Source organism: Cryptotermes secundus, unplaced genomic scaffold (assembly GCF_002891405.2).
Source record: "Cryptotermes secundus unplaced genomic scaffold, Csec_1.0 scaffold769, whole genome shotgun sequence".
Classification (NCBI taxonomy): domain Eukaryota; kingdom Metazoa; phylum Arthropoda; class Insecta; order Blattodea; family Kalotermitidae; genus Cryptotermes; species Cryptotermes secundus.
In genome coordinates, this window is record NW_019720575.1 from 182,243 (window position 1) to 207,539 (window position 25,297).

At 39.7% G+C, this 25,297-nt stretch overlaps 1 protein-coding gene across 1 annotated transcript in view; it reads left to right on the forward strand.

The window, feature by feature from the left end:
• Positions 1 to 25,297, forward strand: part of LOC111869650 (nephrin) — a 641,862-nt gene that overhangs the window by 161,447 nt on the left and 455,118 nt on the right. Inside the window, exon 3 of the mRNA XM_023861318.2 lies at positions 15,152 to 15,281. Within this exon, the coding sequence (XP_023717086.1) occupies positions 15,169 to 15,281 (113 nt within the window). The 5' untranslated portion in view covers positions 15,152 to 15,168. The remainder of the gene's footprint in view (positions 1 to 15,151; positions 15,282 to 25,297) is intronic.

Sequence of the window (25,297 nt, forward strand, 5' to 3'; positions counted from 1 at the left end):
GGGGGGGGCTGACTCACCCGCCGCGTCACTGCTGGTGTGGGGGGGGGGCTCGGATTTCGCAACATGTCACACTATATATATATATATACGTTGTTGAAGGAGCCGGGATATTTCAGTCGGTACAGGAACGGGCTGTGGGCTCGACGCGCAACAGATTTTTTCTCTGCTCCTCAGCGTCCAAACCGGCCATGGGGCTCATACAGCCCCTCTCTAATGGGTACCGCTGCCTGTTTCACCCAGGGTAAAACGGCCAGGGCTTCAAACTGACCACACATCCATATAATGCCGAGGTGAAGAATGGTGGAGCTACATGTTCATGTTGTTTTGTTTAGTTAATTAAGCATAGGGAAAACTTCACCTTTTTTACTTTATATGTATATTGACGGAATATAATGTTTCTACTGGAGTCTCCCCTCCCAAGTTCTGATGATTCTTATTGGCTTAAGCATTTACTTCAACAGCTTGAGGGTAAACAATCGGGAATGAAGATTTAATATTAACTTACTGGAACAGTACGATGCAGGAGCAGCAGAAGGATATATCAGTTTCTTCAGTCGGAAAAAGGAAACTTCTTTTTAAATTGTGTGATATTCCTGTTCTTCATACATGCGTTACGTACCTTATTGAATAACAAAGTACTTAAGTCCACAGTTTATAGCTAGCGTCGTGATTTTATTACCCTGTAACTTTTCATCTTTCTTCTTTCTGTATGCAGTGGATAATTCGATTTCTCTAGTGACTTCCACAGAGTCATAAATCTTCATTCACCTCTGTATTCTTTTGCGCGGAATGATAATCTGTCGCCTGAATGGCCGCAACCCTAATAGCAGGTTTCTCCACTAGGTGGCAGGATTGCATTACTCGTAAGTGCTGGATTCGCTCAGAGACATTGAGATTGGACACAATATATATTTTAACATATTTTTTCCACTCTTCACACGGGATATGATTAGTTAAGGTTTTGGCACAATATAAGGATTTTTTTATTTAAAGAAGACTGTATTATATTTTATTGACAGCCACCACAACACAACAATTAATAATATATGTATGTAGTTCCAAGTAGTACTTTACTACATGTTTCGGCTTTCAAGAAGCCATCATCAGGTAAATACACTTAAAAACTTTCTAGCTACTGAATTGCGTGCTAATTACACGATGTAGTATTAAAATTTCCAAATATTATACAATAATATAAAATATGAAGTTATAATGAAAGTAAAAGTCTTAAAATGAACTAGTTACATAATTAAATTACAATTAGGAGTTGTGCATATAATTATATTCGAAAGTATGTAGTTGTAATCTTTATAATATGTGATGGTGCTTAGTCGGACATGTTGTATACACAGACGGTTGTTATAGTGCTCGGAGGTCCGTTGCTATACTGCACGTTACTATTTAATTTTGATTTCTATTTGACGAGCGCTTCCGTTTATATATGTATATATACTTGTACATGTATAAAGACTATATTTTGTTATGTTTGTAGTTGTCTACAGTCGTTCTAAATCTATCCGTTTTATGCTTGTAATTTTGGAGTTATTCCTGTGCTGCAAGGATGTTACGTAATATACTTTATTACACAGAGGCATTTCGAAATCGGTGAAACCGTTGTGTAAACCTAGATTCGATTCTGCAAAAAGTAATTTTACTTACGTCAGAAACTTTCTCTTTTTCGCTGTCAACGTAGAAGACCTGTCACGTTTTCGTTTCAGCGCACATTTGACAAGGAAATCTATAACATTTCCGTTAAGGTCATGAAGTTCATTATGTACCAGGCGATTGAAGTGCTCTTAATATTATAATTTGATTTCGGTTGAAATTCAGTCCGTTAACTGACACTAACGCAATAATAATAACAATAATAATAATAATTCAATTCAATTCAATTCTTTATTATTTATGTGCTGAGCCAACAGCCGTAAGGCCAATTATAGATTCAGCACAGTGTATGATAGAAGTAGTTACATACTGGACAAACACAATATAAAGTCAAACAATGATTAAAGGTTAATGTTGGAGGAAAACAAATTAATACATATAAATAACATACATAATAATAATAATAATAATAATAATAATACATTTTCATACGAACTATGAATATAACAAATCTATATCAGTTATCATTAAAGAAATGAAAATATGATGAATAGAGATTAGCTACAATGTTTGTGGTACGTTACGAACACATATTTACTTGGGTCATATATTTCCTAAATCTGTCTTAAGGGTTGCCGATCACAGTGGCCGCAAGATCTAAGCCATGACCTGTCTTCGCACGCTCAAACTCTGGTATCATGGATTCGAATCCCACTCGAGGCATGAATGTCTTTGTGCGTTTATTCTGTATTTGTATTGTCCTGTGTGTAGGTAGCAGCCTTGCGACCGGCTGATCCCCAGACCAAGGAGTCCTACCGACTGTGTATAGGTTAAGAAACTGAAAGAGCGGCCCAGGACTATACAGCCATAAAGTAAGTAAGTAAAGGTATCTCTGTAATAGGCCGTGGAGGCCCATAGGGTTGTGAGATGGTGAGGTTCTAGACAATCGGCTCATAGATGGTGGCAAGGTTGTCAGTCCTACGGGCCGGCCGCCCTTAACCCCCATGAATATTCCTAGAATATTCTTGGTACTCATTTCTCTTAGAGGCTGATTCGACCCCAGGGCCATAGTGCGGCTGGAAGGATTAGGTCAATGGAAAAAAAATCAATAACCTCATCGGGACTTGAACACGTGACCTTCCGGTTTGTAGCATAGTGCCTCAAACAACTACGCTAACACGTGCCCCACTATCACTTGATGTGATGAGGTTTTATTTTATTTAAATAAAATAATAAAATACATAATTCATCTGGCTCAAGATGGGTACAAGTGGCAGGCTTTCGCGAACACGGTAATGAAGATTCAGTTTCCATGAAATTTTTGGAAAACTAGCTGAGCGACTGGCGGCTTCTGAAGAAGGTCTCGGCTCCATGTTTCTAGTTAGTTGTATTCAGAATTTTCATATTTTATTTCACATTTCTTTGCCACGTTTCGATATTATGCTTACAGAACTTGTAAGTACTGAGATGCATTTAACATAAAATAAACCGTTTAAGGTCTTGAAGGCTTAACATTGTGACACTTCTAAATTCATGCAAAAAATAAACTTCAATTTGCTTAATTTTGGTCAGTTTTATCTTTAGCAAGTGCCAGAACGTATAACGGCAGAAACACACTTCTGGTTAAGTGCCTCATGAATTCCAGTTCATTTGCCTTAATAATCCCTATCGTGTATACATGCAAGGATAAGCATCTCTGCTAGTACCAGGCTCTATTTCTGACAGCACCCGAATTATATTCACTGTGCAACATTACGTCAGTTACAACCAAATCTGTTTTTCTGTGGATTGGAGGGTTGGTTTACAGGCGTTCAGATCACGTAGCTTCGCAAAAGGACGGCCGAATCAGTTTGTCTCTTGTGTTTCCAGTTGTGATTCATATTCCATAGCGTCCCTTCTGTCGTATCATACAGACGCGGTAGACGTGTAACGGGAGTGAGGCTGAGAGAGATTTGGACGAAGAAGGAACGTTTATGGGACAATCTATTTCACCTAAAGTGACAAATCTTTTTCCTGTAAATCGTAATAAATTTTTTCTTTGACGCATTTTATCAAAATGTGCTGTGCTTACGAAGAGTTGTGTATTCTGGTACATAACACCGTGAAGACCTCTCAGAATCAAGCTTGCTGCTGCTTCATAATAGTTTCTTGCTTGCCTCACTCTTTGACCTTGAAGATGGAGGCGGCATATTCCTTTGAAACGCCAGCCGACTTTCACCAGACTGAACAGCGTTACAGAGGATATAAACTCTTCACCTTAGGCTGTACTTAGGTTCTTTACGGTTTAACATTTGTTTCAAAATTTGAAATGTTCTAGGGAAAGTACCCTCTGACGTTAAGCCATCCTTCAGTCAGAGATGAGGTGATTACCCTGCTTTTGAGTATTCCGGTTGTGAGTCGTCCTCTGTAGCCTTCATCGATCAAGCATTTCGTCCACACAGAATAGTGGATCTGTCCTTCCTCTTGAATTTTGTCTTTAGGCGCAGTCTCCTACTTTCACCCATACCAGTTCATCCATGTGTAACTCCCTGTACGCCATCTTCCTCAGAGGTCACAATTTACCTTATTGATTCTCAATTTCAAGTCCTTTCATATGGGAAGCCAGAATCTCATCCCCCTGAGAAAGTTTCCTTGAGACACTTCAGCCTTATATAAGAGGCCCAATGGGCCGATGTTTAAAGCATCCATACACTTCCCTCTCTCACTTCCGTATCATTTTGAGTTACCCTTCCCAAAGTTCTTTCGTCTAAAATAAACCCGTGTCAACAGCTGCATAGGCACTGAAAACGGTAGAACCACTTTTTATTTCGCTCGAAACGAATATTAACAGCGAAAGACTTTTCTTCTTAGAAGAAAGAACTTCCCCCAAGATCTGAGAAAACATTATGAAGTTTGAGCATTAAGGTAGAAGAGTAAATGACTGCTTTCGAAGTGGCCATAACTCTCTCTTCAAGTGGACTTTGACAATTCGTGTGTCCCTCATAGCTGCTGAACTGTTTTCTTTCAAGAGGATTCAGGCATTCGTCATCTTCAAGTATACAATTGAAACATGCCGCAGAAAATATTCTTAATCTACCTATAGTGATTTCTTTCATGAAGCTGAACTGAATTATTAAGGAAACGAGACCCTAGCTTATGTTGGTATCTTTAAGAAAGACATATTGCAGATATATCATGCGGGTATCCACTGATCGATGCTTGAGAAAATTATCTACGTTTGATTCCCGATGAGATGGTCCAGAATCATTCAGTTGGACGTTGAAGCATATTCCTATTTCAACATTGACAGCTGTGAACATTTTTTCGCATAGTGGGGGGTGGAGTCCAACTGAGTTCACCCGGCACGGCGGCCACTGATTGGCCTATTGTACCTGCCCCGGGTGATTATGATGATGGACAGTTTGGTGGAATGAGGATTGGCGGCAAGGGGAACAGAAGTACTCGGAGAATACCCGCCCTAGGGCCGCTTTGTCCACCACAAATCCCACTTGACCAGACCCGGGACCGAACTCGGGCCGTCGCGGTGGGAAGCCAGCGACCAACCGCTTGAGCTATGGCGCGGCCTAACAGCTGTGAACCTACTGCAAATTATAAATCTTCAGTCACCCTTATAAAAATTTAATAAATTTAGAATGATAGTAGGGCGATGGTATTTAAAATTCGCTGGTATGTGAGGATGCTAGCTACTCTCATTTCTTTAAAATATTTTTCTCTCCTGGATTATTAGTAATATCAATAGATTTGTGTGTATATCTTGACCACTGCTTCGGTCCTTTGCAAGACCACGTTCCTTCCTTCCTTTTATGTATGTACGTATGTATGTATGCAGTCATTCGTTTGTTTATTTACATATTTAATCTTACTTAACGACGTTTCAGTTACTATGGCTGCGGAGCGTAGTTAGTTGAGGCACTATGCTACAAGCCGGAAGGTCACGGGATCGAATCCCGATGAGATGGATTTTTCAATTTACCGAATCCTTCCAGCCGCACTATGGCCCTGGGGTCGACTCAGCCTCTAACAGAAATGAGTACCAGGTATATTCTTGAGGGTAAAGGGCGGCCGGCGCTTAAGGCTGACAACCTTACCGCCATCTGTGAGCCGATTGTATAGAAAATGTGGGAGCCTCAACGTCTCGCAACCCTATGGGCCTCCATGGCCTCTTACAGGAATAGCTTTACTTACTTTACTTAAGGCTGCAAGTTTCTACCCATGATATGAGAATAATGAATTGGAAGAAAAATGGATGAAAGCTGTCATAGACGAACATCGATATATTATCTCGGCAGCTGCTTGAAGGGACTGAGGAAAACTACGACAGATCTCGGCCAGAGAAGCCATGATTTGTGCTCGAGATCTCCAGAATACGCAGCACGATTGCCAACTGTGCAGCGCCATTAGTTTCGAGATTCACTGCATTATACATCTTTAATTAACAAAATGGCAGTTTCAGTTTCAAACATGAGAAGATTTGTGGTGATTACATAAATGCACTCGTTTTATATCGGAACATTTACGGAGTTAAGATTGCTAGATTCCAAGTAAAATCTTAAAGGACGAATTTCAAGACACATATAAATGTAAATTTTTACACTTTGCATGAAACGCGGATATTTGGAGGCCATGATTGGCTTGACGCTGGAGTTTGGAAATGCTTTATTTTATCTGTGGCCAGTTGGTCGTTGTTACTGGAAGTACACGTAATTGGAAAGAATTATCTTAATGAACTGATTCATACAGCGGAGGTCATTTGAAAACAAAAAGGTCAGAGGGAGTCAACAAGGTTAATGAGTATCATACTGTCTAATCTCAAGCTATGGGAGCTGTCTTCTCAGTCTGATTTCACTAGTCGTTTCCTGATAACAGGCCTTAATGATGGAAAATTTTCAGCTTCTGTGCCCACGTCGTTCCTCTCCGGCGAATATCCCACAACTGAACTGAACCGATTAATTTTGTCTTTTGTTTATAACATCTCAGCAAGGACCACGCAGAAAAACCCCGTTTCCTCTGTTGCATGCCTATCCGTTGTCGCGGCAACGTGTTTACCTAACCGTTGCCCAGAAACAGGTCTGGTAGATGCGCTCATCTCATGATCGCTGCGTAGCAGCGGTTTTACATGCTACAATAACATAATTCTTAAACAATTTTATTTACATTGATGCACAGCATGTTAAGCAGAGCCATTAAATAATCACGATGTAATGCAAAGGAGAGCGGCAGATATTATTAAAATTTAACAGAAATCCAAAGGAAAGGGAACTACGTAATATCCTGCCCAATATAATAGTATGAGTCGTGCCGTCTTAGGCGGTCACCCAGTTCACTTGTGATTTGGAGCCGGCAAGAGAAATTAGTGATTACAGGAACTCTTTCCAGTCGGTTCGTAATAAAACACGTAAACTTCTTCGAAATTTCGACAGTTCTGATGATGAAAGTGACGTCAGTTTGTTCACACCTTTACCTCCACTATTGCTTTGCCACTTTTAGCACGACTTCGTAGGTCTACACTTGCACCGGCTCCCTCTTTACTGTCGTTTTGTTTCACTTTGTTCTCTATGATTCCATATCCTACCGATTTCTCATCCTTCCTTTTATTTCATTCACTTCTCATTGTCTCATCTCATCACGCTGTCTCCCCGTTTTGCTTTGGATGCTGTAACCTAGAGGGCACCCCGGGGTGCGGCGTCAAACCACGCGCCGCGCTGCGCCCCGACGCCTGGGTGATAACTTCTGGAAAGTGAACCAGGCGAGTGGAGGCGCCGCGACAGGAAAATCTAATTTAGTATCGTCCTGCGGTTTTGTGACACGGCAGTGTGGAGGGGTAGGGGGTTGCTATGATATTGCGGTGGCGTCGGGAAGGTAGAACAGAGACAGAATGGATTGCAGTCCGTGGGGATGGGGTGAAATGTTCTTCCTCAGTTTCAACCCCTCCAGTTACTTTTTCATCTAGATTCTGAAGTTATAATGCTGGGGAAGAAAGAACCGACATTCGGAAACACAGTATGAGAGTGTTGTTTTTGTGGCTGAGATTCTTGCAGTGTCCTTAATAATATTGCTGAAATATTTAATTTAGTCAATACAACATTTCATTTTGTTGCATAATTACGAAGAGGACCGGAGGCAGCATTGTACTTATTCACTGTACCCGAACGTTTTGTGGAGTGGTTACTGCCCTTAACTCTTGTTATGGACACCTCGCATTTGAATCTTGACCCGGAAGATATCTTGACTGATGGATTTCCTCCCTCTCTCCGGTCGAAGATATAACATAACTCATACATAGGTATCTCAATCTTGCCGTACATCAATACCAAACCTTACAAAAATAGAATCCCTTCAAAGACTGAATTACTTTTAATTGTATATAAAAATTAAGTTTGTGCCTCAGAGGAAACACGTTACAGTTCCGCTACGGGTATCATCCAGTTAATATCGATTAGGGAAACAATCACTGTTTACTTTGAGAACCATACGAAACAAAACATAATCTCTATGTGCAGAATGTAGTATGTTGAAGCAGGTAGTACATATGAACCACTAGGATTTAAAGTGTTAAGGCTTTTTTTTTTACCTGAAATAGTGATTATCAATACTGTATACACCTACACAAAAATAATACATTACCTAATCCTTCCAGCCGCAGTATGGCCCTGGGGTCGACTCAGCCTCTAACAGAAACGAATACCAGGAATATTCTTTGGGGTAAAGAGCGGCCGGTGCGTAAGGCTGACAAACTTACCGCCATCTATAAGCCGATTATCTAGAAAATGTGGGAACCTCAACATCTCACAACCCTATGGACCTCCACAGCCTGTTACAGGGATACCTTTACTTTGCTTACTTACTTACTTACTTAATATATTGTATGAAATAATAGGAAAGGTCAAGCTCTCCCCGTAACAGTCCGTGGAGGCCCATAGGGTTGCGAGAGGTCGAGGGTCTCACATATTCTAGACAATCGGCTCACAAATGGCGGTGAGGTTGTCACCCTTACGCACCGGCCGCCCTTTACATCCCAGGAAGATTCCTGGTAGTTATTTCTGTTGTAGGCTGAGTCGACCCCAGGGCCATATTGCGGCTGGAAGGATTAGATCAATTGAAAAATCCAGTGACCTCACCTGGATACGAAACAGCAACCTTCCGGCTTGTAGCATAGTGCCTCAACTAACGCGGCTCCATATAATAATACAATATAGAATAGACATGGGAGTAGTAGACATTCCCCGATTTGATAAAGAATTTTGTGTCTTTAAAATTCAAACTTAAAATTTCTGATGTCATATCCATATTTTCTAACTCACAAATTGCTTCTTATGGAATTACCATACACATCTGCCAATATGACAGGTGTCACTTATAGATAATACAGTTCGTCTTTATGTTGATCAAGTCTCACTTCGTGGTATTGACATGATATTATTTACTGTTTTAGACAGGTGTCTTTTATGTATGATATAAAATATGTAAGCAACAAATTTTGAAATGTTGGATTTGATTTTCACAGAGCTGTGTCTATCAGGAGCATTTATTTGTAGAATGTAATGCCTTGTTGCCCAACAGAAGTTTTCGAGAAGCGTCGGTAAATATTTACCAGACTACATGGCGATACAGTCAGCAAAGGAGCACTCTAAGATTTCTGTAATATCCGCTCAAACCTGCAGTAAGATAACCATTATAAAGAAACCGCAGTTGTTCATCCTTCTCTGAATTCAGAATGAGAAAGAGAGAACCCACACCGCACAGTGTACTTGATGTTTACTTACTTACTTACGTATTTACTTACTCATGGGGCTGAGTCCTTCTTGAGGAGCCGCAAATTCTGCAGCTACTCAAGAATTTCCCAGTATTTTATGGAACCAGAAGGTTCATTACCGTGTTCACAAGAGCCTTCCACTGGTCCCTATCCTGAGCCAAATGAATCCAATCCTTACCATCCCATCCTATCTCTCTAAGATCAATTTAATATTGTTCACCCACCTACGCCTTTGTCTTCGCAGTGGTCTCTTTCCCTCAGGCTTTCCCACCAATATCCTATATGCATTATCCTTCTCCCCCACTCATGTTGCACGTCCTGTCCACCTCATTTTCAGTGGTACTTAATGTTTGGGTATATAAAATACTGGCAGTCAGAAAGCAACATTTTGTTTCGGCGCCTGTGAATGTGTCGAGTAACGACCTTGACATAGAAATGAATTATATCGCATAAGTTTCCGCAACACGACTACTGAACAGTTTAATCTTACGCCTACACTACGTGTGTCTCTTGGTAAACTCTGAAATAGTAAAATGGTATAGAACTATTGTTGCCGTGGTAATTCAGAGCTGTACTGTTAAATTATTCCCCTCCACAACACCATTTAAACAGCTAGATGTCGCAGAACTTAAATTTGATTTGACACAGGAGCCATTAAAGAGGACAGAACACATGTAGTATCGTCTTTGTCACACTTCAATGTATTCCAGTCTAGCTGTGATACCATTTTCACCATTATCAATTTTCATTTATAGCGTTGTATCTTACATATTAGCAGATTATAGGTAATTAAATAAAATTAAAATTCAGCATACGTAATTTTTGTTTCGCTTGGTTCGGAGAAGTGGCCGAGTCTGATTAAGAAGAAAGCAGTCTTCTGGGATTTGGCACCGTGCATATGTGGTGTTAACCGACGTTTCGGAGGAACGTATCGCCTCCATCTTCAAGGTAGAAGGAAAAATATCAGAAATCCGTTCTCACGGTCTCTTCGCTTGCGGATTTATTACATTTTTCCTTCTACCTTGAAGATGGACGCGATACGTTCCTCAGAAACGTCGGTTAACACCACATATACACGGTGCCAAATCCCAGAAGACTGCTTTCTTCATAGTCACCGCCGTGAAAGCCTAAAATCTTACAGAGTCTGATTAAGTTCGGTAGATTCTCCTTCCGCATATTAATTTTTTGTTTGCATATGTAGTAGACTCGGGACCAGAAGAAGTATTAAAATGCACGGAGAATGTTGCTGGTATAACACGGTATTTCCTGGAATCCATACATTCCGTCTGTCTTTGAAGTTCCTTGCGGCCTACCGATCTAGTTACTGCAGGAAATAGGGAGACGTGATGAATTGTACCCCAGTGTTTGGGCACCAGAACATGACGTTAAGGGCCATAAAATATTAAGTCATGAAAATATATTTCATTACTAATCATATCTCTTTCTTCAAGGAATGGATTACGTTGTGTTACCAATTTAAACTTCTTCGTTTGGTTTTCGTGTAAACACAACGATTATAAAATCTTACTCGCAACTTACTCTGTATAATGAGTTTATTTGTCTTAATAATATGATAATGCGTTACATGTTTCGGCTTATAAAGCCATCTTCAGGCAGTACACATTAAGCAACTTATTTATTGAAACCGTCACAACACAACAAATATCAAGATCAGTGCCTAGTTTTGGCTCTGCTACCTGTTTCGGCTAACAAAAGTTATATTATAAAACAAGAATAAAATTCTTCGATTGATGTTTTACAAAAAAAGTACACATTAAGGTTTATTTTTAAACTATTGAATTGCTCTTTATATATGAATTCATAGTTGTATAATAAAATATAATAACTATTACTATATGAACTTGTTTTTCTATTTGGATAATATTTTCAATCTAGTGTATGAATTAGTATAAGTCGTATATAAAAATATATTAAAACTGGAATGAATGTCTTACAATTAAATATATGCTTCGAGATGTACATATATACACACACAATAAAACTTTTAGAGGCCATAAAATGTATTGCGTTGTTATATTGTATTAAAATGTTTAGACAATGAATTAAACATTTGTTCGTTATATTCATGGCACATTTCGTATCTAAATATCGTCATACATGTATATGTGTCTATTAGCTTAATTGTAGCTTTATAATATACAATTTTCTTCAGGTGTTGTTGATGTTTGATCGTGGTCAGGCGTTTTTCATTCCCACTCCCAACTGATTTTCCTTGAGGGGTTGGTGCACTGTTCGGAACCAGTTGTTATATGGTCTATAACGTTTCGTTCTATGTTTTTTCCACGAACTGCTTTTCCTTTATTTTATGGGTTTATCCACCTCCTGCGTTTCCGCGACTGGTTGCATTGTGTGACGAATTCCAACAGTTGGAAGGTGTGAGCAGTGTGCCACTCACACTGATACGTGCAGTTTGCACACGATATATTTTTTGTTAGTCAACATGGCTGCGTAGCTCAGTACAAACTTTGAGTTTATATCCGACTCATATAAAGTAAAGCGAATTAGTACCGAATTATTTATTTATGGGGAGCCGGGACAGCGCAGTCGGGATAGCGAATGGCTACGGAATGGTCGGCCGAGGGGTCGGAGTTCGAGCCCCGGTAGTGTCAAGAATTTTCTCTTCTCCGCTTCGTCCACAACGACCCTGGGCCCCACCCAACCTCCTATCCAATGGGTACCGGGGGCTTATTCCTCGGGAGTAAAGCGGCCGGAGAGTGAAGCTGACCACTCACCTCCAAGTAGTGCGAAGATCAAGAAAATCTGGATCTATACATCCACTCCCCCATACGCCTTCACGCCGTAGTGCTTAATTAGTTAAGCACAGGGATTTCACATTTTTTTTTAACTTTTATCTATTCTTCATAAAGAAATTATGAAATAAAATATCAGTAGTAGTAGTGCTGAAAAATATTTATCACTAGAAATCTATGTATCAGGAACACAGGTTTCCCGATTTCTGATTGGAATTGTGTATTAACGCTTTTCAAGGGGACCTAGTAGAGGAAAATGCTGAGCGGTCCGCAATCTCTTCTTGAGGTGTTTAATCTCGTACTGCCCGTACCATACTCATTACATTGTCATTTGGGACTTATTTCACTTCGCATAAGTCTATAATACCGTGCTGTCTGTATATATGTGTGTTTCGTGAGATAGTTTTATTCCACTTTCATGCAGAAGAGCTGTGCATATGATTCAGTTGAATTACATTCTTGTTTTCTGAAAGTAACGAACACTTCACGACACAAGTTCGGCACTTCGTCCTCTTCGTTAAGGACCTTCGTCTCCTCTTGTCTCGCAGACAGTCGAACGTCTAGAATGTGGGATAAAACGTCCATCCCACAGAGCTATATAGCTTCTGAAACACATTCGGAAGGTAGGCAGTTTGATCCTCAACCGGGGACTGCTTAATCTACCATTCCCACGTATATTTTTCCGATACATAATTCGCAAAAATTTGACGATATGTAGCTTCAATAGTTTACACATTTGTAAAATAACCAAAGTACTAGTTAAACAAGAAAAGTATATGACTGAGATGCGGTGTGAACATAATAATTATGAAGTTTATTTGGCTCAAGACGGTGCGGACACTAAAGTCGACGCATCCTTCTATGCAGATTAAAACGAAAGGTTTCCGCGGCCTGTCTGAGAGTCTGTGAATTCCTCATGCTGAAACCCAAAGAGACTTATATCTACGAGGGCATGGACAGCTGATACAAAGTTTGTTCAGTTACATCATGTTCTTGACGTCTCTATTAGTCTGAAATCCCAAACCGACGGCTTGAAATTTAAAATCAGACTTCAAATCAACAGTGAATTTAAATTTTAAGCCGCACTTCAGGTTCCTTATCCCTGTAACAAGCCGTGGAGGCCCATAGAGATATGAGAGGTTGAGGTTCCCGCATCTTCTAGAAAATCGGCTCACAGATGGCGGTAAGGTTGTCAGCCTTACGCGCCACCCATCCTTTACCCCCCCAGGAAGATTCCTGGTATAACTGCTATATTCCTGGTACTCATATCTGTTAAAGGCTGAGTCGACCCCAGGGATATATTGCTGCTGGAAGGATTAGATCAATTGAAAAAAATATCACCTCATCGAGACTCGGAACACACGATCTTCCGGCTTGTAGCATAATGTCTCAACCAACTACGCTACCGCGTACCCCACGTTACAGTTTTACTGCTCAAAACTCCTATTGTCCAGCATCATGAAAATACACTTAAATTGAAATATCACAGAAAGAAAAATGAATTACATGAGGCCATATAATATATCCAGATTCATAAATTGTTGTGTTTCTGAACATTATCCATCGTCCAATTTCTATTTAAAATAGATAACTTTTCGGAGACTGGATTTTTTTCTCCGTCTTCAGGCAGGACCTACTTAGTTGGGACCAATCGATAGAGCTAATCCCAGTCTCAGAAGAAAATTAAGATATGATCTGATGCTACATGAAGACCCACAAGAATTCGTTTACTTCATAATGAAGCCATCGAGAAGCAACCGTTCCTCTTCAGATACAATATACCAGGGCACTGTCATAATCCCATATGTCAGGGGTATCTCCGAGAAATTCAGATGCATTGGAAACCGTTGCAGTGTCAGGTCCATTTTCAAAACGAAGCATACACTCCTTGGAACACTGATTAAAACTGGACCGGTTAGACATACCCAACAGATGAAGCAGTGTGTGTATAATATTCCATGACATTGCAGCAGATCTTACGAAACAAACAGACCTTTAGAAGCACAAATATAACCTGACCCAAGGTCTGCTTGAAAAATCAAAATTAGCCCTTCACGTGTAGGAAGAAGACCACGTAGTATTTTGGAAAGCGAGGTCCTGCAGATTGAACCAATCACCTCCTACAGGAAATATAAGGAGTCCGCACACATGTCTCTTTTAGACCAACCGATCAGCCAATCCAGCTCGAACATATCTCCCATCTGGGCTCCCAATATCGCAGCAGAAGTCAGAAAACTGCAACTCTGTCCAGTGTAGATTTATGTAGGTACCATACAGAGAATTTGTCTCTTTAGTGATGACTTCTGTTCTGATAGCGCTCTCATTTTAACAGCAGTAGCCGTGAAGTAGGGGATGGGCAGGGGTGCTAGCCTCATGTGTGGTTTCGTTTAGGGTTTCTACTGTTTGTCGTAACTCTTGCAGATGGTTCTTGCTCTGCTTGGTTTATAAATCCTATCTTGTGTGTTGGTGCTGATGTCCGGAGTTTAGGACTAGCTCTATCGATTGAATAGGTTCAATCTGAAGTGTTTTACATAAAAAAGGGCGATTGATAGTGTCCAGAAACAATAATTGTACTAATTTACCATCATCAGATACTTTAGATCTCATATGCAAAATCGCTTGAATGTCAAGCGATGTTCCTTAAAAAAAAACACTAGTTTGAAACATGGCTTTCGTGATCTACTTGTTCCTGTAGTTTATTATAGATCTGTGAAAACCGCTTTGAAATTAAACAAAAAAAAAACTCCGTGATTTTAGTCCGCAAGTGAACCGAGCGACCGCCGCTTGTCGGCGAAGTTCAGTGCCAACTTGAAATTGAAATTAAACAGGAGGGGTTAGTTTCTTTTTTATCTTAATCCTTCAGCTCATTTCTTGAACTCCTTTATTATTTTAATATCTATGTCCCCCCCACGGCGTTTATGTTTTATGTTATGTCGTTTATACCCTCCCTCCCAATCTTCGCTGCATAACCTGTGGAGTTGAGGAAGTGCAGCTGAATAACAAACTTCGATTCTGTTTACAGGTCCCATTGCAGAAGTGATGGCGGTGGTGAAGGGAACAGCGCGCCTACCATGTGACATTGTTCCTCCTGTATCTAACGACTCAGTGTTCCTTGTCATCTGGTACAAAAACGACATTACTCCCATCTACAGGTAAGCCAAGTTCAAATAACTATTTTAAGAGTACTGTTTTCAATTTGTGTATGTTATAATGGACCATATAGAACACAGTTTCTGCTTAGGATTTACAGAAGCTTAAAGTCTGAAATGTTCTAATTCTGTCTGATATTGAGTATCATCTGTGGAAGTCTGTCAACTTACTTTAGATTCTCTACTTAGTCGGATATTAATTAAGCAAGCCTGAAGTTGTGGTGGCCAATCACAGTGAACGTGCCGTATAAGACATGAACCGTCTTCCCTCACTCGAACACTGGGATCGTGGGTACGAAGCCCACTCAAGGCACTAAGGCAAGGATGTCTCTGTGTGTATTTATTCTGTTTGTGTTGTTCTGTGTGTAGGTAGAGGGCTTGCGACGGTCTGATCACTCTTCCAAGGAGTCCTACTGACTGTGTATAGGATTAAAAAACTGAAAAAGCGGCCAAGGTCCAACAAAGGGTTGTAGAGCCATAATAATAAAAATAATAATAATAATAATAATAATAATAATAAATTTGTTGTATTTTGAAGTAAAAACGATCTGGAATGCAGTCAAATCATATCTTTACTGGAGTAAAATAATAACAGAAATTTCACCGTTCATTTTCCTTGCGTCTAGACCAATGTCTGTAGGTTCATGTACATAAAGCAACCCTCACTAGCATCGACATTCTTCCTGTCTATAGACACACATTCGGAGCATTAAACAGATTTTACTCTGAATTAAGAGAAGATTGATACAATTCCAGTTCTGCTTAAACAATTGACGATGGAGTTATGGTAGTTCTGCCAGTGAAGTTCTAACTGCAGGTTGTGCTCACGAATCTGTATTTCCGCCAGGAATGTTAGGGATCTTACTCCCAGCACTGAGTACAGAAAGTTTCTAAGACGCGGTCTATAATTCGCCAATTTCTTTGAAGCTAAAATATGTGAGAGGTGGGGCTGGAACCCATATCTAATATGTGTTTTATTTAATACCGTAATATATATGCTTTGAAGTCTTAATTTGATCCTAACATTTGACATGCTTCATTCATTCATTCGTTCATTCATAAATGGCTCTACAGCCCTTTTATTGCGCCCTAGCGTCTTCTTCATTTTCGTAATCCTTTTTTCATAGACGGTAGGACTCCTCGGACGAGTGATAAGCCCATCGCAAAGCCGCTACCTACACACAGGACAACACAAACATAATAAACACACACAGAGACATCCTTGATTTAGTGGGATTCGAACACACGGTCCCAGCATTCGAGCAAGCGAATACAGTTCATGACTTAGACCGCGCGGCCACCGTGATCGGCTTTTGGACTGCTTCAGGGGAAAAATTGTCGAGAATTAATCACAAATGAAGAACATTTTTGGCGCTTAAATACGGAAGATTTATTTATACATATTTAACAGTACATTCGAAGGCTCCTGCATACATACGACAACTATAAACGTAAAATAGATTTGTTTTCCTTTATTGAGCCATCTGTTCTGGAAGAGGTTGGTAATTTCGTTAAAAGGCGACATAGCTTCTTAAATTAACCCGGTTACTGAAAAGATTTTTATATCTTATAGAAATTGTGTAGAAACTTCACTTTGAAAAATGAATTGATGGTTTAGATACGTATTTTGTTCATTCTTGAATTTACTATACACTTCGGATGATATTTGTAGATATGTTTTAAATACGATTATGGCAAACGTTCTTTGCGAAATGACTTGTTGCATAAAATCTGAGGGCTACGTTTCAGCTTCTCTGTGTTCCTGTACAGCCTGTGTGAAACGTTGCAAGAAAGCGCTTTAGAGGATTTTCTGAATGACCGCCTCTGTGGTCTAGTGGTCAGAGTTCCTGGTTACAGATCCAGAGGCTCCGGGTTCGATTCCAGCGCTACCAGATTTTCTCAGAAGTAGTGGGCCTGAAACGGGGTCCACTCAGCTAAAATATCGAGATTAACAGCCTTGAGGATCCGTTGCGCTGACCACGCGACACCCTCTATCGGCTAAAGTTGGCACTAATTTCGCCAACAAGCGGCGGTCGCTCGGTCGGTATAGTTCTCTTGCGGACTACATGCCACGGAGTTTTTTATTAATGTGATGCAACGTTCTGACTTAATGTAATGGTTACGAACATGCAGTCGAATTTCAAGTGCTACAATTCTACAGTACAATTGATTATTCAGTATTTCGATGGCTGAAACAATGAAAGATCTCCATGAATTTCGAACATGAATGAAGACGCATGATCCAATGTCCATAGGGAGGAGATATTACAAGTTACGTATTGCTTTTTACTGAGGTGCCAGAGAGCTGGGCTATTGACCTGTTCTGACCGAGTGAAGTTAAATCCGTTGGCTTTCAGGGAACTGGAATTCTTAAGCCAGTTTCTAAATTTCGTGACTGGAGTAAACAGTAGAAACGGATCAATCTCAGAGTGAGATCTTAACTCTGATACGAAGTAACCTTCTTCTTATCCCATCCACGGATTAGATTCACGCCTGATACAACTTCGTATCGAACTACTGAATGATCTTCTGATGCCTGTACACCCTTTCAGTTTCTGATGAAGAGAAGGTCCTTTTTTTCAGAGTTCTTTGTTGTCTGTTCTTAAAAATGAGTTAACGATTTTCCTTTGTGTTCTTCTGTTCGTTCATATACAGATTGTGTTTTGACTTCTTATGTCTGAATATTTGGCTGTGTCTAACCTAAAACATCTGAGAAATATCAATTCCGTTGAAAAGATGTTACTACAATTTTCTTAATCTTGACCAAAGTTTCGCCTTTTTATAAAATTGCGATCAATATCATTATATTTAAAAATGGAAACTTGGTTCTTATCATCACTTTTTATAATATTGGATTTATATTCGTAAATACACCTTGAGTCGGCGCGCGGTAGCGTAGTTGGTTGAGGCACTGTGCTACAAGCCGGAAGGTAACGACATCGAATCCCGATGAGGTGATTTTTTCAATTGACTTAATCCTTCCAGCCGCACTATGGCCCTGCGGTCGACTCAGCCTCTAACAGAAATGAAGACCAGGAATATTCTTGGAATATTCTTGGCGCGTAAGACTGACAATCTCACCTCCATCTGTGAGCCGATTGTCTAGAAAACGTGGGCGCCTCAACATCTCAAAACCCCATGGGCCTCTACGGCCTGTTACAGGGAAACCTTTACTTACTTTTACTTTTAAATACACCTTGAATTTCATGCATTTTATTTTCTACCAACCACAAAAGAACACCCACAGGAAATTAATAGCCTTGTCCACTTTGAGACATCAACTGCGAACAATGAGTTGAGTGATTTGACACCCCTCTGGACGAGCACATAGAACTGGCAGGGACACAAGTCTTGGTTTTCTTGGTGTCATTTCATTGTGGCTCCCTCCCTGACCCTCCCTCTGTCATCGCTAAGTGGATTAGAAACGGACCTGGTATGACGTGAAGATGGAAGACAGAACTTCGGAGGAAGTTGTATTGGAGTCACAGGAACTCATCTCTCCTACACGAACACTACACAAAAAAGTCCTCCACTTCTTATCAGTTTTTTCTTTTGTTCTTATCTATATTTTTCATGCTGTGAGTTATGAAAAGAAGATATTTTCTTTTTTATCGTGAATGACACTAATGCCTTCACTGAAGCGTTTCTTGAACTTCATAAACTGCTTCCAATCCAACCCATCACTAGAAATCATTTGTCGATTGGTGGCTTACCGTTTCATTATTTATGGTAAGTTAAGCTCCTTTATGATGATGTCAGTTTCGAGTCTATATATAGCGTCGATAATAGGTGATTAATGGAATGGATTAGTTAATAAAATGAGAAATGACAGGAGGAAGCGAAGTATTCGAAAAAAATCTGCCCTACTCTCAAATTGCCCACCATAAATCCTTCGTACTTTCATAGCTGAATACGAAATCTGTATCATACTGAAAATACAAACATTTCCTGGGGTTTTCACGTTCGAAAATAGTGAAATTATTAGCTGACGTTTTCCAATATGTTTAAATAGATGTTACCCATTCATTGAATATTCTGTAGACGTTCTGTTACTTTCAGTGTTAATGGTTGTGGCTTATCCAGATTTCATTTAACCCCATAACATTACGTTAATTTACTGAAGATTTGTTGTAAGAGACACATCACATGATTTAAATATGTTCTCTTATGAAAGTTGCGCTATTATTTCGGACTTCGCTGCCCGAAACGGTATTTGTGTGAGAAAGGGGAATGTTTGGTGTCACAGCGTTGGTCATGAAGAGCTCTCTCTGCTGGCATTTAAGCCGTGTATTCCGTTGAATGTCAACCAACGTTTCGGAGGAGCATATCGCTTCCATCTTCAGAATCGAAGAATAAGCGAAACAAGCAACCAGTATGAAGCAGGTATCAAGCAGAAACTTTCGTGTCTAGGACATGAATGCATGACTTAGGACACGGAACTAGTCACAATAAATATTGGAACAATGAGGAACTCAGTTCTAGTCTCAACTTCTGTTTATTGTTGATGAACAGACATACGTCTCTCCACAGAGCTGCTGCTCTTAAATCATATAGTGTGTTAATCAGCTTCGTTGAAGGGCTGATTTTAAACTTGCCTTTTAGCTACAGATATCTTTAAAATCTGATACTTAACTATCAGTAACTATTTCATATTGCAGTCGAAAAAATTCTGTAGGACAAGCGTCTCTAGGCATCGCGTCTTTTCTAGTGTAGCGGGTTTTAGATCTCCCTAACGCTTGGGTCCATGCGACGCTCCCTAGTTGCTGGGTTGGAAAGAAAGCGGATATGGATGTTTACGCTTGAAATTGCAGACGTTTTATCCAGTGGAAAAAGAAGAGAGTTCTTCCACCTCTATCCTCTTCTTCTTCTTCCTTTCTGTTAGAGACGTGAGTAGTTCATAGGCTGCTTTCCTTTAGGCTGTCATGAATTCTGACATGCATGTGACACAGCAGCGCTAAGAGCTGCAGCGTACAAAATCTGTACCTTGGACGCATGCGAAATCTTGAGAGCGTAAGAGAAGGTTCAGAGATGGCAGAGAAGAGTGCGCAAAATAACGATAGAAAAGAGTAACGTTCTATATTTTGCATTGACAGGTTTGGCTTCTTAAGGAATGGACTTCGCGACACACTTTTAGAGAAATATAAAAATGTTCCAAATGTTTTTAAGAAAAATTTACCTAGGTCGTAATCTCCGTCAGTGGATGGCCACTTACGAGACAATTAATGCTTAATATTGGTCCTGCCTGATTAAAACGCCTAGAGTACAGTGGAAGAGCGAAATAGCAGAGTGCGTATTTGAGGTGCTCCGATATTCGTGTATATATTGATTTTCAGCACAAAACGGGGCATCCTTAAAGTTCACTCTGGGCAACTTGAACCTTGTTAAGAGCACCACAGCAGAATTCTCTTGTACAATTTTTAATATACGGGGAATCACTCATCCAACTTGTTAACAGTGTGTAGTTTATTGATGTGGTAACCCAAAGTTAAGTAATTTTAGATCCGTTACATAACTTACATACGTAAATACACACACACACACACACACATATATATATATATATACACACATATACTCAAGGATTTTATACACGTAGTTCGCCGCTCCTCCATTTAGAAAGAAATGAAAGTTTCTTGTTAAAATAGTTCTTAATTTAAATAAATTAAATCAGTGTACTTATACTAGAGACCCCGAAAAATCACAATACATTCATAATATAATGTGACATGTTGCGCAACGGAGGACCCCTATCTCCCCAGCGGCACGTGGCGGTAACGTAGCGCTGGGGAGGTAGGGGTCCTCCGTTGCGCAACATATCACAATAATAATATCCGGTTCTGAAATAAGCTGTACCACACAAGCATATTATCACAAAAATTGCGAAAGTTGAAGACAGATATACTATTGTTTGACAGATCCAAACTGTCGGCAGAATTATTGCTATTTGCAACTAGTGCATGCAGCGCCCTATCGTCGCACTGTGGTGCTATAATTCCAGTCAGCATCAGTATGATTTTCTTGTAAGAGTGATAACTTGGGATCTTAAATTCTTCTTTTTCACCTTCTATTCCTTTTTCTCCCTCTTGGAGCATAGGTCATCCGTGAAACTTCAGTTTCTTAATCTAAGGCAGTCGATAGAACGCCTTGACCAGCCCATCGCATAGCCGCTACCTAACACAAACAGAATAAACACATACAGACACTCATACCTTGAGTGGGATTCGAACCCACGATTCCAGCATTCAGACGGGCGAAGGTATTTCGCGCTCTTACGTATTAGAGGAATATAAACAGAAATTTATGAAAAATGTTTGTCCCGAAATCTGGACGAAAGGATGATAAATCGTGCCTTGTTAATTAATTCGTGATAAGTAGACCGTAGGAAACTCCACTAACTTTCTTCAATGATACACCTTTTATCCGAGGAATTAATGAAAAGAAGATTACGCAACTAAAATTTTCAGAATCGGGTAAACCGAGAATCATATTTTCAGTAGTAAGGAGTTTCTTAGCGACAACCGCCAACAGAAACACCCTGCATTGCTTCTTATTCTTCTTCTTCTGATGTGTTCCCGATATGTGTTTGGATATTTTCGTACACTGCAGAAACCTTTTAAAATATTCCGTCTTCACCACTTTCAGTATGTTTGCATTGTCGAACTGTTTGAGCTGTCTTTTCGAAGAACACTTTTCCTGATTCGAACACACTTATTCTCAAGTAGTGTCAGCCTTACTTTACGTTTGCAAAGAGGATCTGTTATGTAAAACAGCTGAATCCAGAAAATCGGTAAACTTGAATGCAGTGCGTTCAGAATTCCTTTAGCGCGAGCTAGGAACGGATGTTGAACTCATATCAAATACAGATACCATAAAAATATCGTGTATGATTCAGATGCTTTTAAAAAAACGTATCATGCATTAACGCGTTAATAAAAAGAATGAACCTAATACTGTACTTCGGAAATCATTAAATTCTATAGCAAACTCCATCAAATTTGTCTGTCTCCTTTATGTAATTATTACGGAATGCAATTTTTAACACATTGCAGAGACTCTGAACCGAACATACTAGCCGAATGGTTAGCGACTGTACTTTCTATATTTGAGCTTCCGGTTTCTAACGTTGGCCTGGAGCCCACCTGTCCTAACTAAGAATTTTAGAGTTTTGTCTCGCATCCTTCGGCAAAGTAGTGGGATGGTATTTTAAAACAGACCACTGCTATTTCCTTCAACATTTCTTACACATTTATGTGTTTCGACGCCGCGCAAACTATGCAGCTGAGAAAGTGACATTAATACAGAAGAAATATATCAATGCTATATTGTGGTAAGGAATTCTCACAGCGGTAGTTACACTTGTTGCTTGCTTCATGCTAGTTTATTTCTTGGCTTTAGATTTCAGCCCTGAAGATGGAAGTGGAATATCCCTGCGTAACGTCAGTTGACTTTCAGTGATACTGGACGCTATATAAACTGCCGAATAACACACGAGTATTCAGATTGTCTTCCTTTGAATTGTAGCACTGTGTAGTCTTTTTAGGCGTATACCAATGTTTCGAAGAATATTACTGCCTCCATCTTCAGAGTTGACCCTAAAGCTAAAGGCAGTATGATCCTCTGACATGTTTGTATCCACTTACAAGATTGTACGTGTATGTTGTCACAGGGCAGTAGGTCACAATCCATAAAGTCGCGAATACAAATTACTCAAATCATATAACACACAAGCACCTTCAAGGATACTGCACACTGCGAAAATAATGCAGAGTCTATGTATATCAGGGAGTAAGTTATGATATGTAGAATTCTTTCTATAGTCTTTTGTGTCCTGTTTAGTAATTTGAAATGGGCATCGTTAGACTCATGTATCTGTGGCCTCTGATTGGTTACAGTTGGGAAAATATTTGAGTTGACGGGATGTCCTTCTCGAATATTCTGGACCGTTATCTCTCGTGTGATTTGAAATTACAAGGCGTCTTCAAGTTACATTGCCTTGAGGACTGAGGGAACTCAAGTAGGTTTTTGCTCTTAAGGCAGATGGTTCTTAGATTCGATTGGCTGAACTCCAGTCCGAGCGCTAGGTCCTCTTTCGCGAGATAATTCGCTTGCCTTCTTTACTTTTATTATGCTTTTGTAAAATGACAGCCATTATACAAGTAGTATTGTCATGTGTAGGGGGTACGCATGACGAAAGTAACGGGTTCTAGTTCGGATGAATGAATTTACTGGCAGCTTGGTTACAAGTTCTTTTAATTACAATTAAATACAGCGCTATGGCTGATTTACTCACTTTCCGGTTCATCGTTGCACACGCACTAGGATTCTGTGTCCACTAGACGTCCCCTAGTAACACAGAAACTAGCACTTCAAATCACTATGAACTCTTCTTGCTATTTCGTCTTCAACCACTCTGGAAACTCAGAAATAAATTTTTTCTGGATTCATTCCTCCAGCTTACAACTAACTCCTAACTGCCCTTGAACTAATTTTGTCATTGCATTCACTTCTCTTATAATCACTCTGCACAGACCCCACTGTTGCTGACGTCACTGCTTACGCGGAAGTGTGTTCACCAATCCGATGCTTAGAAACGGGTTGTATAACCCCGTTGTTCCACCGCTGCTCGGCGCGGTCGACATAGAAAACACTGCCTCATATATTTTATGTGTTGGACCGTGTTTACAGAGCTGTTGCCTGGCAACGAGTTGATTAAATCTGTTACATTATATAAGCATCCCAAAGAACAAGAGCTGAATAATTATAAGTACTTTTCAATTAAGTGTTTAAACCTGAAACGATACAAAGGTATAATGACAATTTATTAATATGACAATAAAATTGGGTTTTGCCAGATTAATATTCTATAATTGCGGAATCATTGATAACTATTCAATTCTGCTTTGTTTGAACACTCGTAACTGTTTGTGTACAATTAGTTTAATACGAATTGGTAAATGATGAGATATTAGAGGATTTTCAATGTTATTTAGTATAGTATTTCATCATTATAGGAGACCACATTGGTTACCTTAACAAGTCCTTCAAACTAAACATTCCGATATTTTTGTGTAGCGTTCCAATTTACACAGATTGTAGATTTGCATAGCAGTACAAATGGAGGTCAGTCTGTGAGTATATAACAAACAGTGTATGTAAATTTACAACTGAACATTTCATTGTTATCTTCATGCACTAGGATTAACATAAGCATGCACTCGAGATGAACCAATCTCACAGTATTCTGTGGGTGAGGGTAGGTTCTTTCGCTTTTAGACGGTTTATATACGTGTCTTCAGAGGTAATCGCTCCTTATGTGAAGATTGGGGCTGTCTGCCTCTATGTGATTCTGTCAACATGATTTGTTACTGAAAGTGCTTGACAGATTTATATAAAACTTGGTAGTTTTATCTACGTAAGTGAAGATAACTTATTCAGTAAAGTTGCTCACTATAAAATTTGTGACCGGGATTCGATTCCCTCTAGAGTTTCCTCTCTCCACCAAGTCCTGACCCATATTTGGGAACCACTGACCCTAAGATCCTGTCGTGTGGGGAGCTCTGTCCCTATGAGTTAATTCCCCTCTGTGCCTTCAAGATCCAGCAGGTCTTGATTTTTATTCGAGGTGTACAGTAAAGGTTGCCGGAAGAATGTCAGTTTGTTTCGTTAGGAAAATTCATAAATCTACATTTTTCCTGTGTTTTTCTCTGAATGTAAACAACACCGAATACTGTGTCGAATCAGTGAAGTACATATTGTACAAATCAGAGTGCTTTTGATATATTTTGGACTTGAGAGACGAAAACGCTTAAATTCGACGAAGATAAATAAGAGTAGTAATTGTATTTTTCATTGTTGCATTGAATTCGTAGGGTCCTGTAGCGAAGCTCTGCTATTAGAGACTTGTGATTCTTAAATCATCCATCATCATCCTGAATTCTGTCAAAGGTTAAAAGAAAAGCTTAGGATGCAGCATTTGTCAGCTTAACTTTGGGCCGCTACTTCTACACCTGTACTCCATG